Below are 12,919 nucleotides of genomic sequence, written 5' to 3'. Positions count from 1 at the left end.
TATTCTTAAACAACATTAATTTGGAAAAAATTGATTCAAAAAATTACTATCTTTGTTATTTCATAAATATTAAGCAAAAAAATCAAAGATCAAAAATTGAAATTCTGAATTTTTTATTTTGAAATAATTAATAAATTTCGTGACAAGAACGAAAAAAAAGTTCATTATTTTATTTGTTTGTTTTATAATAGATATAGAGAAGAATGATTTTTAGGCATTAGATAATCCTGTACAAAGAGATGAACTTTTGGTACAACTTTGTAATCAAACATATCGTAATGGAGTGAAAAATAATGCTGATAAAGCCTGGACATTACTTCTTGGTGCAATCAATAGTTTTACACCTTCACCACAACTATATCCTGCTCTTATGAAGTAAGTTTATTAATAAAAATGTATTGATTTAGATAACAATTGAAATGGCATCAAATGTTAAAACAATGATTTCAAATGAAATAAAAGAAAATGACATCAATTAATTTTTTTAATATTTAATTCTTTCCTTTTTTCTTCTTTTTTTAACTTTAAATACAAATTTACAGTTATTTTGAACAACAAACACCAAATTTATCACTTCAATTGATTGATAGTTTACTACGGCAATGTATTGGTAGCAAAAATTTATCAAAATCTCGTCATTTTGCGCCAACTTTTCTGGAACAGGTAGAGTTTCTCATTTGTTTACTGCTTATCGTATTATTATTGTATGATGAAAATCTGTCATGATATGATTAAATAACATATTTGACGATCAAGGCGGGAAGAATGTATTTTAGAACAAGAGGAAATCACAAGACAAGAGATATTATTGTTCTTATATTCATAAAAAGATCGTAAAATAGGTGATATTGATACTCCTTATAATAAGATAGGTGCTAATATTTGTAAATTAAGTGAACTGATTTTTTTCCTGCAAGAAATTGCTTTCTCCAGTAATAGGTTCATATATTAATTTTCTATCAGAAAACATTTTTTATTATTATTATTTTATGCAATTTTGATTTCTTTTTCAAAAATTTTACAACAAAATTAATTATTTCGCATTTTAATTTCTCATACAAACGGAAATGCGTCGTACGAATAGTTGTTGTTTTTGTCTAATGATGGCATTAACGTGATAAACTTGAATCAGTTAGACGTCAATTTGTTTCTGTAATTTTTGCATAATTTTTAAATTTGAAATTAATGTTTTATACATTGCATGTACCGGATAGTTCCAGTTCTTTGAATTCATTAATAAATTCCCTTTTTTTATTTATCTTTTTAGGCTAGTTTTAAACAACAACAAGCAGCTGTGTTACGAATTAAATGTGCCGATCAAAATGAAGCATTATTTGAAGTGCATTCATGGATGACTGCCGATGAATTGGCACAACGATGTTTGCAAATTCGGTGAAAATTTTTCAATAATTCAATCATGATTAATTAATTAATCATCAATTCTTATCAACTTAGTATCGTATTGATAATTTTGATTTGAACAAATTGAACATTTCTTATAGAGGCATTGGTGATCCAGATGGTTGGACATTAAGTGTAGAAGATGAACGTTTTGTTATATATGCACCAGGAAATTGTTATGTTTATGATATACTAGCACAAATGGAACAACAATCAACAGGTTGTTTATTTTATTTATTTAAATGGACTGTTAATTTGTTTAGTTCAATTTTTGCATAATTTTCTTTTTTTATGAATAATATTTGCTCACTTACAGAAAATAATAACGAAATTTTCATTATGTTTGATAATAGCATTAATTGGAAAGTTACACGAAGTAATGGAAATATTACAAATAGAAGAGAAAATGAAGCAAATGATAATGAATTGCAACAGGTAAATAATCGTTAAAAAAAGAATCAAATATTATTTTAATTATTATTCCATGTCATTCCTCTTTTTTAAGAGATATTTTTGTAATTTTTCTTCATTGCATATGCTATCTGAGAAATAACAAACAACAATTCTGATATTAATTATATTTTATTTCTCAAATATTTTCTTTGATATTTTGTAATTGTTTAAAAAAAAGAGAAAAAGGCGCAATCATTTTTCCCCATTAAATGAAACGAATGAAATGTCAATGGAATGAAAATGTATACAGAAATGATGAATGATAAATGATATGCATAATTAATCAAATGATATGCAGCGGTAAATAATTTGTAATGGATAACGGAAAAAATATATAGCCGTGCTTTTTTTCAGAATGATATTTTGCTAAATCGTTTTGAAACAAATAAATCAGGACTAGAGCAGCAATCAATGATACCACAACGATCAGTGCAGTTTGTATCAGAAGGGATAAGAAGTGATTTGTGTGCTGAATCTAAACTGAAAGAATTAAACTGTAGAACATTTCATACAGATACATTTGTTGACGGAGAAAGTGCAACAAAAACACCTCCAATACCGCCGCCACATTGGAATTCAAACTTACATGGGCAACAACAGTATCATCAACATCAACAACAACAACATTATGAAATTGAGGATCGAGCAGGAAAGGATAGGTAAGAGGTTTTTTTTTTTTGTAAAAAAATTTATTAAAAGTACATGAAAAAATTTCTTTTGATACCAGATTTACCGGGTTTTCTACCGGAATTCTTAAAAATTGCTTAAATCAAAATTTTTTTGATAATTTTCTTTGTTTGTTTCTTTTGAAATTCATTTTTACCTCATTTGTTAGTTAAATTAAAATCTTGATATGAAGTCAAAATGAAGAGAAACGATTTGATAAAATATGTTTTCAGTGAATTTTTATATGGTCAACAACATCATTTATTGCCAGAATTATCAACAAGTACTTTAAATAAACGATATAAAATTAATCAAATCCCAGGTACGTTTATCAGCAAAATTTTGTTTTGTTTTTTCAAATTTAATGTTTTGCAAGATATACCCGTCTTATACGTTATATCCGCTTATTTGAATTTGTATTTTCAGATCTTGCTAATATCAACAATAATTATTACGATACAGTGATGGATCGTAAACGTTATGATGATAGCATTTACAGTAATGTCACCTATGGTGGTCGCAATATGATACATAACAATTTTCATGTTAGTTTATTTGTTTGTTAATGTTTGCTTTAATTTTGTAGTACTTATTATTCATTTACAACAATTGCCAAAAACGAAAAAAAAACAGAAACATCACCATCAACATCAACAACAACAACAGCATGATACTACATTGCAACGTTATCGACGTCAACAACAACAATTTGTTGAACTTCGACAACAACAACAGCAACATCATGATCAGCAACCTAATTTTGCTTATATACCGCAACATTTTACTGCAATGCCTGCTATGGTAAGGAAGACAAATTATTGATTACCATTTTTTTTTCCCATATTTTATTATCATGAAACATTATTCTTCAATGATAAATAACAATGTTATTCAATGCTAATTAAATCATGTATGGTATATAATATCGTTAATTATTAAAATTAATTTAGGTTTGTCAATTATGATGTATAATTATTGAAAGGAGAAATTTAGCTGATGGAAAAAAAAAGAAAAAAGTAGTAAAGTCAAAAGAAAAAAAAAGGGAAAATGATTGCAAACTTCGTGATTATCTTTGTTTTTTATAAAGTATACAATATATTTACAAGTTTTTATCGATTCTCCCCGTATTTGCATATATTATAATTTAATTAATTAAGCCTTTTGTACCAGCTCAAGTACAATTTATGCCAGTAATGCTTCCAACAACTTCATTTCTACCAGCACAACCATTATTACCACCAGCACCACCATCACATCGGCAATCAATGATAACTGATTTGGAGAATGGAACTGGTAAATATATCTAATTAATTTTATATTTGTCATAAAATCAAGTGTTCAAGTGCTAATTGATGATAGCTTTTGTTATATATTACATTGCACAATGTGACACACGTTTGACATCTAAGATTGCAATTAACAGAAACTTTCAAGATTCTAAACGTTAAATATCTTTATGATTACAAAATTCCTTCCTTTTGAAATTTTAAAGCTGATACAGTATCCTTTTCTCATTTTGATTTTATTTATGGAAAGAAGAAATAATAAATTTTTTCAATATTTTGTCAATCGTTACATTTTCATTAAGGACAACGATTAATTAATCAACAGCTGAATACAACAAATGCATCATCATCATCAACCGTTCTTATCAATACGATTGATAGCAGTGATGCGCAACAACATCACTCTGATAATTTCACGGCAAGCAAATTATGAATTATAATAAATTTTGAATAATAAATCAAAGGTTGAAATATATTAATCTTCAAGTAGAAAATTAAATCATCAAAAATTTCGGAAGTCCAAATAAAATTGATGATATAGAATTAAAATTACATACAATCGTGCAAATTTAATCCCTAAACGTGTTGTAAACATGGGAATTCGTAAAAAAAAATTGAAATGAATTAGTTTGAAACTTTTTTTAAAGTATGAAGGAATTTATTTTTTGTAAAAAATAAAATGATATTTGTAGCGATCAACCATATTACAACAGCGTGAGGAAATGGAAAAACGTGCTTTGTGCTGTTCAACACCACAACAACCAAATCAAACCACTGGTAAGAAATTAATTTTCTATTTAGTTGAATTCAAAACCACTGGTAAGAAATTAATTTTCTATTTAGTTGAATTCATTTTTCTTCTGTTTTTTTTCTCTTATAATTATAACATTAAACTACGAAAGTTTTTGCAGTTAAATAAATTCCACATCTTTTGCACTGATCAATTTGGTAAAATGAGTTAATTAATGATAGTAAACTAAGCAAAAACAAATACTATCTGCTACTATCATATTGTTGCGGTATATTGTTAGCAGAACATTGTTTGTAAATTGTAAATTCTGATTTTCATCGTGCTCTTTCTTTCTTCCTTCTTCTTTAGAGGAAACGTTAATTAGTGCTCCATCAGAGCAATCATCCGTTTCAACTCGTATCAGACGTATGCAAATTCCAACGAAAGCAAGTGATGTTGATCAATTCCTGGATGCTATCTTTGAACAGGTATTAACTAATTTGAAATTATTAAATTTTAAACATCTTTCAAATTTTTACTTTTTTCATTTCCAAATGTAATTCACCCTGCAATTCTCATTCAAGTAGTAATAAAATCAACTGAATTTAGCAGTTTAATGTTGTAATAAATATTATGATTGTAAAAAATTTATAACTCAAATTTTAAACTATGAAATTTAGTTCAGGGAATTTCCGTAATTAAAGCTAATTTATCCATTTAATTCTTGACCAAAATTTTCCAGGTGTTGCCAGCAAACGATTTAGAGCGAACTGATGACAGTCATGTAAACGCTGCAGTAGTTACAACAACAATTAAAGGAACTATTGCTAATGATTCAAATGAAACTATACAATCGGTTAGTTATCATTTTAGATCAGTGATTTATCAATTCCCTGACTTTGAAAGAAAGCTGTCATCCTATTATGTCCTTACTTAATATCCTACTTAATTCTTATCTGACAATATCTTGTTAATCTTTACATATTTCATATTTTAGGCACCACAACAATGTATGACAACAATGATAAATTATGCAGCACAACCAATGATGTTAATGCTACCTGTAGAGAGTATTGCTTGTTCGTTTTTGTACAAAACTATTTTTTAAAGCTAAAATAAGTGATGATGAAAATTGTAGGTCGTATGCTTACAGCAAGCCAACAACAACAACAACAACAAAATCGAGAACAAGTATATACTGCTAATACCTTGCCTAACGGTACCATTACTAGCACACCATTATCATCAGTAATGCCGATTATGGTACCGGTTAGTTGATTTCTATTCGTTTAATAATAATTGATCTTTTCATCTCTTTGAGTTTGATTTTTTCATCATACTTGACCTGAGTTTAAGCTTATCATTACTTTATGTGATGGATAATAATTAAACTATGTTAACGAATAATTGGATCATAATTTTTGGTACATTTTTGAACATTAAAAAAAAAATAAATATTGGATAATGATAGTTTAATGATTCGAAGAGAATGAACCCAGATAGGCTAACTCTCTTATATGATAATAGAGGTTTAATTTTAGACTGTCACGTTGACTAAATAATCGGATAAATCATATTGGTTCTATTTATGTTGAACCCTGCTATCTATCTTTTCTGTTCTATTTTTTTTTTTGTCTTTTTTTACATTGAACTTACATTATGATACGTATAGATTTGAGGATATTTTCGGATAGATCAATATTTTTAGATGATGTGTGTATCACCAACACCGGCGACAACTGTTACAGCATGCCTGTCACCAACACCAATAAAGTAGTGTCTTTGTTTGTTTACCGCTGTAATACATCATATCTTTTATGTCATTATAATATGATATGATCGATTACCATTAAAGCAATATGGAAAAGATGAGAATAAAAAGGATAAAAAATGATCTTATGTTAATATTAATTTCTTTAATTTAGTAAGAAGTCAAAATAAGCTTATTGAAAATTAAATAAGCTAATTAACAGCTTATTGCTATTTCAGTCCTGATGATATATTTTGTTGCCTTACTTTTAATCATAAATTACTTAAGTTATCTTATAATAATGACGATAACTTTATAACAATGCTTTGCAAACTTCTTCCAAAAAAATATCAAATGAATATAACCATTATTCCAATCAATAGCTCAATACATTATCGATGGATTATTGTTTGATTAGATCTAGCGTCCAATCACAGATAATATGGTTTCTTTTTTTTTGTCAGTTCATTTTTTGATTTTTACAAGGCTAATTCTTTCTAACTGTTTTATAAATTTGAGGAATTCAATAGTCACTGACAATCATTCTCATCCGGACGATCATACATTATCACCGATATCTGTTTGTTACAATTACAATACCACATCTGCATTGTATAGCAATGGTACCATGGCATCTAATGCATATGCAAATGGTACTAGCCATAACGAGGTTGTTTTTTTTTGGAAAAATTTATCAGATAGATTTAGATATTGTTTTATTCATATCTGTAATTGCTCGATAATGGCTTGGTCATGATCATCAGATCATTAACTATTGAATTCAATAATTTCTTTCAATTATCCATATATCTTCCCGATTGGACGATATTGCTTGACAGATTCAAACGAAAAAGGAAAAACTATTAGATATTACAAAAATAGTATATTACAAAAATAGTATATCAAGTTAAAAAATTAAAAAATTTTGACCAAACATTCATTTGTTAACATATTATATTCGATAATAGCGTTTCCATTCCTGATATCATATCATATCATTTAATCAATCCTACGATTGATTATTGATAAATAAAAAGAAATTTAATTATAGAACAAATTCTCGTCATTTATTCATTTTATCAAATATGCATCTCTCAATAAATCTATAATTTATTCCATAGATTCTGTAGTATTATTTTTTCTTTTTTTTTGTTTTGCTTTACAGCTCAATGATGGCGAATTATCAAGTTTATCAGCCACAATGATAATTGTAAGTTTACTCGAAAATTCAGTAAATTTATTTTGACATTATATCGATTATTCAAACAAACAATTTCATTTCATTACATCAGTTCATAATTTAATTAGTTTCTATCATTAAGCCAGAACATTACCAATTAGTAAGAATGATAACATTTACAATAACGATGCATTAATAGCAATATTTTTCCAGCTATTCTTTTTTTTCCCCTTCAATTTCAATTATTTAATTATTATTATTTTTTTTAATTATTTTAGTTATTATAATTTCGATTATTATTAGCTTTTTAGCGTTCTTCACCACTTCCTGAAACAGCACAATCACCTACAAATTTAGACGAGAAAGGTCGCGTCGGACAAATACAACCAACTTCAACTAAAGCTCGGTAATATAAGAAAGATTCACTGTTTTATACCTTTTTAAATAATATCTAATATTTCTCAGATCTTGTCTGTTCTTAATTATTATTAATTATTATCCTAAGATGACATCAACATATAAAAAAAACTATCTTTTACCCATACTATTAGTTGATAATTTGCAAAATAATATGCAAATAAAGTATTTAATAAGAAAAAAGATAACCATAATTATCAATTTGTAAATTTTTAGAATTATTTCGAGGAAAAGAAGAAAAGGCAAGAATGAGGGAGAGAAAATTTTAAAGGAATTTACTGAATACTAAAATATGACATCAATTTCCACAAATTGATAATTATCAGTTCATCAAATTATCAACTGACACACTATCAGTATATATGCACATGTTTAAATTTAACGTTTTGGTGTATTAACAGACCAAATTGTGCGTTAAGAAGTCAAATTTAAATTCATCATTTTCTTTTTGATCAAAAATTCATCCAGGTAAATACAATCATAGGTAATATAAAGATTTATCTCTTCTATAAAAGTTGTTTAATTAAAATTTGTCTAAAAAAAAAAAGGAATTGTAGATACATTGGACCAGTGCATCCAAAAACAAATGAATCTTTGAAAAGTCCACCATTACCGACCAAAAATTTGCATAATAAAGAAATGGTAATCAATTTTGCGACTTATCAATTTATTTGTTTTTAATTAACGACGTCCTTATTAGAAGGTTGTCATCTATTAATTAGTAATGTGTTTATTAAGAGGTTTGGAGTATTTGTCGGGCCAATAAAAATAAATTGGTTATCAAATTACAGGAACAAAATCAATCCCAACCTCATCAACTGGGCAATATTAGAAATCGATTTCATCCTAACGGAATAGACGAGAATTGTTATTATGGTATAGTTACACGAGAACAACTATATTCAGGTTAATTATCCAAGATAAAAGAAACTTTTGTAATCATAGAAAAGTTAAATTACAAAATCACCAAATGTTAGAAATTGATATCATCACTTGATTCTCATCCTTATTAATACTGTTTTTTTTTCTGCTGTCTTTCTTTTATATTTTCCATTCAAAGTGTTTCGTTAAATTTATTTATCGATTTAATTTTGAAGAAAGTCATTCTTTGCTACATATTTATATTAACATTTTTGAATCAGTAATTTTTAGAGAAATCTGCTGTATCATCAGATGATTATGTCACATCATCACCATCACATCCAAATCCATCATTACGACAAACACAGGTACATTTGGAATCACAATCTCCACTATCACCATCACCACACTTGATAACTATAGCGGAAAAAAAATCCAGCACAGGAATTACAGGCAGCAACGAAATCGTTTCCAGCAATAGTTTTCCAAAATTGGTATTCGTTTTTTTTCTTTTTTTTTCATTCCTTCTCCTTTTAATGCTTTATAGTATTTCAAAAGAAACTGAAAGTATTTTTAAAATGCAAAATTTTTGCTTAAAAGTCTTGAAAAAAAATCATTTTTAAAAGTTTTCACCATTACTTAAAATATCATTTTTTATATGTTACTTTTTAAAAAAGCTAAATGGCAAAGCTTTGAATATTGGAAATTGATATTATTAATTGAATATCTTTGAAATTAAAATACTTTAACAATTGCAGAACATTTATGGTAGTCCAGCAATAGGAAATGTAAACGTTTATAGTACAACAAATTCGAATGGCATCGTACAAGAGAAAAAATCAAAGCGAACACTTGTTGAATTCGAAAATGATGCATTGAGAAGGATTGGTGAAAAAGGAAAAGTAAACTTGTTCAATGTTTCCATATTTATTTGTTTGTTTTTTTTAATTTAAATTTGAATTCATACATAAATTGTTTTGTTTTACTTTATATGCAAAATTATTTATTTTTCGTTTATTTGTCAATTGAAAATGTTGAATTTTGAAATGCTTTCAATTGAATTGTTCTGTTTACAGAGTATTTATGTTAATCCCACAACAAGAAGTTTAACTGTTTATAATACAACAAATTCTGTAAAAGACACTTCCAAACAACAACAACAACATCTGGAGCAGCAACAGTTATTACATCATCCTTTTGATATCGATAATGAAACATCCAAACCAACCTTTCAACGCCATATTGATTCATTAAACAAGGTGACGATCTTATTTATTATTGGTGGAATAAAATATGATGCAAATTGAATTAGCATCAGACAGGCAATCATAAGTTATTACTAATACAGTGAAATAAACTCATAATACAAAATTATGATTATTTATAAAGTCATAATACAAAATTATGATTATTTATTTTCCAACCCGAAAATAAAATGACACGTTTTAAATAATTTATTACTTGGAAATTATAATTATTTTGAAATTGTTAAAAAAGAAAGAAACAAAAAAAAGAGGGATTGAATTATTCATTTATTTATCCGTTTTACTGATAATTTTAATCAACAAGTAGTTACATTGATTTAAATAAGAAAATAAAAAAGGAATCGGATTAGTGTAAATGATATTTTTATTTGTGATAATAGGTCGTTAAATAATTGCATATGAATTTTTAAAACCTTTTCCGAAGTTTTTTTTTCAATTTCATTTTCATAAATTTGAAAACTTTGTGAAATTCGACAACAATAACACTTTGTTACTTTTGTAGTTAGAAGAACAACGAGAAACATTTGGAGAATGGATAAATGAAATGGATATAATAAAAAATGATGCGCAAAATCAAGCTCAAATAATGGCAGAAGTTGCAATTCATCAGGCTCATTTATCAGAATTGCAACAACAACAACAACAACAACAACAAAAACAAAAACAACAACAAGGAACAGGGACATCGTATTTTGTACAGGATGGTAAGATTCTGAAACAGCTTTACCGTATTCATCAGCATACATATATTTGTATTTATTATATTAATTTCGACTTTGAAACGTAGAATTTATAAATGCTATTAATTGATCTATTTATCATTCCAGTGACTTTCCTATTTTTGGTCATCTGATATTATTATCGATCATAATTTTTTGTAGTTTTTGATCTATGAAAAGTAATAAGTCGAAATCTAATGTATTTGTTTGATCAATCAATTTTAGGTCAACAAAACCAACAACAGCGTGAACGTCCTGCTATACAGTATATTCAACAGCCATGGGATTTAATGATTCGTAAACAAGTAATAAATGAAAATTTTCAGATTTATTTCTTGTTTCAATTTATTTCTTGTGTAGCTTAGTTGAAATAAATTTATTTAATTAGTTTTCTTTTGATAAATTAATAAAATTTACAATGAATCCAATTATGCTTCCTTAAAAGTCTAACATTTCATTTTGAAAAAAAAAAATTTTCCTTGCAGATATTTCATCCTAATGAAAATCTTGGAGAAGAGCAAGAAATTGATTTGATTTTTGCTCAAATTATTACCGATTGTCGTAAACCTAAAAGTTATCGAATTCGTAGCAATGAACGTGATGCTGTAAGTCAAATTTTACGTAAGTTTCTGAATTTTCTCCTTTCAAATAGATTAAGAAATGAAAAAATTGATATAAGTATTTGTATAGTACTGCAATGGTTCATAAAACTGCGTTTTTATAATACGCTAAGTTTTATTAAAGGATAAATTATTTGGAGTAATTTGGTACTGAAGGATTAAATTCCTACTTTAATAATCACAGAAAACATTAGCAGCAATTTAAAAATCTAACAATTCTTAAACGAACATTTACTTTTTAGAAAGTTCAAATTACCTGGGAAAAAGTTACTTGCAGCGTTTAGTTCACTTGGAAAGCTCAATGTTAATGATTTTAAAAGAAAAAGGTATCATGTAGTAGAAGTTTGATTTAGCTGAACCATAAATTATAGGCAGCTATCGGATTCTTCCTACTATGCTCGATAATCCTCAGTTAATCATGATGGATGTCAAGGTAGCTGTTATCCAATGCGCTCGCAGATGGCCTTTATACTTCAGTGTTCAGTTCCCGGTTGTGGATCAGTTCATTAATAGGGTTACTAATGAATCAGCAAATGCACGTCGGATACTAGCAGTTCATGAATCCGGTCTTTCGTACGTAATTTTTATTCTTATTATATTAAGTATAATTTTCTTTTCTTTATTTGACAAAAATTTCAAGCTCGAATATGATACAAGTAATTTTTCAATACTTAAAATTTGGACATTTAGTTCTTTTGACTGTTCTTTTCTTATCTTATTATTTAGCTAAGTTGCAAAAAGAAAAAATAAAAAGAAAAACAAAAACAAAAAAACTAGTAAAAAATAACAAAACAATTAAAACAATTAAAAAGCGAAAAAATAAAAAACAACAAAAAACAAAAGAGCAAAACAATAAAAGCAATAAAAAACAACAAATAATAAATAAAAACAATAAAAAACTAATCATAAAATAATCGATGGCGTCTATATGTTTGTTTAAAAAACCAGAAAAGTTATGAAAGAATTATGAATTCCTTGGACTAATTGGGATGAGATTAAAAATTCTCCTAATTAGAGTTGTCTTTTAAATTTGAGTTATCCTCGGAGGTTTTGGTTTCTCATCTTTCTGAACAAAATGAATTGTTCATTTTTTTTTTCGGATGTTAACTTACTACTGTTTCGAATCGTAACTGTTGTTTTGGCTAGTCGGGAAATAGCAAACCTTTTTTCTCTAATATTTCTAATTCATTTTCAATACTACTTCAATTAAGGATTACTACTTGATATAATTCAATTAAAGCTATCTATCTGCAAATGTGAAATTTTGCATTTCTTTTAGTGAGTAAATTTCAAAAATTTCTCTGTCAATGAACTAGTGAATAAATCATTCCATTCCTTATTTAATTAACTGGATAGACATTTGAGAAATATATTGATTATTCTAATTTTATTGCAAATGTTGATCGTTGTTGCATTTAGGATGCTAAGTCAAGATGACAGCGGTGAAAAGATGGAATTAAATGTTTTGGATCATTTCAGGTGATTGAACAAAATACAGTCTCGATTATAATAATAATAATAATAATAATAATAATAATAATAATAATAATAATAATAATAATATTATTATT

The 12,919-nt window shown here is 26.9% G+C and overlaps 2 protein-coding genes across 2 annotated transcripts in view; both read left to right on the top strand.

Moving 5' to 3' along the window:
- Positions 1-4,239, top strand: part of LOAG_18746 (Myo2p) — a gene marked incomplete at both ends in the record, with an annotated part of 14,529 nt that extends 10,290 nt beyond the window's left edge. The window contains 10 exons of the mRNA XM_020451408.1: positions 543-663; positions 1,268-1,392; positions 1,503-1,621; positions 1,718-1,836; positions 2,209-2,513; positions 2,754-2,842; positions 2,947-3,065; positions 3,154-3,321; positions 3,678-3,813; positions 4,109-4,239. Of these exons, the coding sequence (XP_020304811.1) occupies positions 543-663; positions 1,268-1,392; positions 1,503-1,621; positions 1,718-1,836; positions 2,209-2,513; positions 2,754-2,842; positions 2,947-3,065; positions 3,154-3,321; positions 3,678-3,813; positions 4,109-4,239 (1,432 nt within the window). The remainder of the gene's footprint in view (positions 1-542; positions 664-1,267; positions 1,393-1,502; positions 1,622-1,717; positions 1,837-2,208; positions 2,514-2,753; positions 2,843-2,946; positions 3,066-3,153; positions 3,322-3,677; positions 3,814-4,108) is intronic.
- A 289-nt stretch (positions 4,240-4,528) lies between these two features.
- On the top strand, positions 4,529-12,831 carry LOAG_08293 (hypothetical protein; the record flags this gene model as incomplete). The annotated part of the gene is made up of 19 exons (XM_020447663.1): positions 4,529-4,583; positions 4,906-5,024; positions 5,279-5,392; positions 5,534-5,615; positions 5,675-5,805; positions 6,245-6,309; positions 6,806-6,956; positions 7,452-7,496; positions 7,778-7,872; positions 8,441-8,525; positions 8,675-8,789; positions 9,036-9,238; positions 9,503-9,646; positions 9,821-10,003; positions 10,512-10,713; positions 10,954-11,033; positions 11,214-11,349; positions 11,720-11,921; positions 12,768-12,831. 19 exons carry the CDS (start codon positions 4,529-4,531, stop codon positions 12,829-12,831), a joined length of 2,271 nt encoding a protein of 756 aa, XP_020302131.1.
- Positions 12,832-12,919: the final 88 nt, after the last annotated feature.

The sequence above is a fragment of the Loa loa genome (genome assembly GCF_000183805.2).
Source record: "Loa loa unplaced genomic scaffold supercont3.487, whole genome shotgun sequence".
Lineage (NCBI taxonomy): Eukaryota > Metazoa > Nematoda > Chromadorea > Rhabditida > Onchocercidae > Loa > Loa loa.
The sequence above is the reverse complement of the archived record's forward strand: the minus strand, read 5'-3'. Positions and strand labels throughout refer to the sequence as shown.